Raw genomic sequence first — 2,670 nt, 5'->3', positions numbered from 1 at the left:
ATGGCAGTTGGCAAGGAAATTTGGTTATTTCTGTGACATGCGTTTAAGAGAGTAACTAAAATTATGACTGATAATGTCACACCAGGACATATCAGAATTTTAGGAATTTTATACAATTTCTAGAACACATATTAGCATTCACCCATTCACCAATGCTTTCTCACAGAAAAATTTCTTGCCATGACACAAAACCTGTACTAATAGAATCAAAGATCTTCAGTTTCTCTGTAAAAGCTCGCCAAAGTGGATAAACTTATGTTCAGTATTTAATGTTTCAGTGTTTTACCTTATTTGGAAGTCATTCAGATATTCAGTGAATTTAGCTCATGATTTAACTGAACTTAACAAAACTTTAAAAAATGTATTATTATTATTGAGGTAACCTTGGTTTATACCATTATATAAGCTTCATGTTTACAACATTGTATTTCTACTTCTGTGTACTCTATAGTGTGCTTATCACCAAAAATTTAGTTTCCATTTGTCACCATTCAGCTGACCCATTTATCCCCCCGCCAACCCCATCCAGTATTCACTACTCTTCTCTGTATCTACGTGTTTGTCCCCGTTTGGTTTGTGTTTTTCATTTATTTTGTTTGTTTCTTTGCTTTTTATATTCCCCATGAGTGAAAACCAACAGTATTTGTCTTTCTCCAACTGACTTATTTCTCTTAGCATAATACCATCAGGGTCCATCTATTTTGTTGCAAATGGCAAGATTTCATCCTTTTTATGGCTGAGTAGTATTCCACTGTATATATACCACATCCTTTATCCCTCTTCAGGGCTTCCTGATTTCATTTTAAATGAAATTTTCTTTTATTCATTTTTGCAAGACAAAAATTTATATTCATAATATATGAAAAAGCCTTTTAATTACAGAAAGACTAAAACCTAATTAAAATACTGAGAAAATATTTGAACAGACATGTAATCAAAGTAGAATAACTAATAAGCACATGAATGGATGTTTAGCATCTGTAGTCATTTGAAGAATTCAACTTAAAACTATAATGAAATAACATTACACATCCGTTAGAATGGCTAAAATGAAAAAGGGTGACAATACCAACTGTTAGCAGGATATGGAACAATTGGAATTCTCATATGCTGCTAGTAAAATGTAAAATGGTATAACCACTTTGGAAAACGAGTTAACATTTTCTTAAAAAGTTAAACATATATCTAATGTACAAACCAAGAGAAAGAAAAAGTATATGTCTCTGCAGTGATTCGTATTTGAATATTCATAGCAGCTTTATTTGTAATAGCCCCAACTAGAAACAATTCAAATGTCCATAGACAAAAGAATGGATAACAAGATATAAGATAGCTAAATAATATAATACCACTTAATTAAAAGGAAAAAAACTCTTAATATGTGCAACAAAAATGATGTATCTGAAAATAATTATGCTTAGTGAAAGAAGCTAGACAAAAGCAGTGTATACTCTATGATTCAATTTGTATTAAATTCTAGAAAATACAAGTAAACCATATGGACCTAAATAAGTCAGTGGTTGTCTGGTGATACAAGTAGAGGGAAGGATGATTTGAAAACAGGTATGACGAAAGTTTTGCAGCAATGGAAATGTCTGAAGTAATGATTGTGGGTGAAACTTCATGAGTATGTATGTGTGTGTGTATATATATATATATATATATATATATATACACACACACACATACATACATTATCCTGCACAGATGTCAAGTATATAATTTGATATCCATCTGTCTATCTATCTATCTATCTATATCTACTTGTTATCACCAGGCAACCACTGACTTATATATATATCAAATTATATATTTAAAATCTGTGCAGGATAATGTATATACATTCTCTCTCAGTAAAGTAGTAAAATCTAAAAATATGTATTTTATGGAGTAACTATTGACTAATGTGGTAGAAGAGGTGGTGAATAAATGCCCCCAATTCAAACCATAGGACAGAAAATTCTGAAGCACTCCTACACACTGAGAAGTTTGAGGATGCTGGCCCAGGGAGTACATCCACAGCATCTTTCAAGTTTGCTTCAAGCTGGTGTGCTTCCTCCTGGGATGGACCTGACTCATTTACAGGGAATATCTGTCCCAATCCTGGGTCAACCCTTTTACCCTTTACCTGCCACTAGTCACCCTCTCCTAAACCCTCATCCTGGGACACCTCTGTATCTGGCAGTGAGGCAACAGCAGCTACAGTGCTCACTTCCTCCAGGCTTTGGTTCCCAGGCAGCTGCTGTCAGCATTCAGACGATGACTCAGAATGTGCCCAGCCGGTCAGGCCTGCCTCAGGTGCACTCCCAGCTAGAGCACCGCCCCAGCCAGTGGAACAGTTCCGCCGTGGGCCTTGCCAAACGGTGTGGCTCAGATGTGCTACAGCAGCCCCTGCCCTCCATGCCCGCCAAAGTCGTCAGTGTAGATGAACTGGAGTACCGACAGTGAGCAGGGCAGCAGGCTTGCCTAAGCCTGGACCTTATGGTGGCACCCTGGGCAGGACGCTGCTTCCTCATCTCATGTTGGTTTGTGGGCTTTTACTTTGTAGCACTCTGTGTGAAGCTGTTTAAGGGCACCCAGGCACCTGGTGTTGTCTGCATTATGATAGAAAGAACTTATTAACCAATTGAGTGGAGCCTACATGGTCTGAATACAGGATGCAGTGTTGTC

At 36.9% G+C, this 2,670-nt stretch overlaps 1 protein-coding gene across 1 annotated transcript; it reads left to right on the top strand.

Annotated features, from left to right (window-relative positions):
• Nucleotides 1-1,929: 1,929 nt before the first annotated feature.
• On the top strand, nucleotides 1,930-2,448 carry LOC116754005 (eukaryotic translation initiation factor 4E transporter-like). The gene has a single exon (XM_032632011.1). The coding sequence runs from the start codon at nucleotides 1,930-1,932 to the stop codon at nucleotides 2,446-2,448; it is 519 nt and encodes a 172-aa protein (XP_032487902.1).
• Nucleotides 2,449-2,670: the final 222 nt, after the last annotated feature.

The sequence above is a fragment of the Phocoena sinus genome, chromosome 5 (genome assembly GCF_008692025.1).
Source record: "Phocoena sinus isolate mPhoSin1 chromosome 5, mPhoSin1.pri, whole genome shotgun sequence".
NCBI classification, from domain to species: Eukaryota; Metazoa; Chordata; class Mammalia; order Artiodactyla; family Phocoenidae; genus Phocoena; species Phocoena sinus.
Note: the sequence above shows the minus strand (reverse complement) of the source record. Positions and strands in the feature narration are given on the sequence as shown.

Bases quoted from the DNA above. Each gene is read 5' to 3' on its own strand.
- LOC116754005 (XM_032632011.1), top strand. From the start codon at position 1,930: ATGCCCCCAATTCAAACCATAGGACAGAAAATTCTGAAGCACTCCTAC.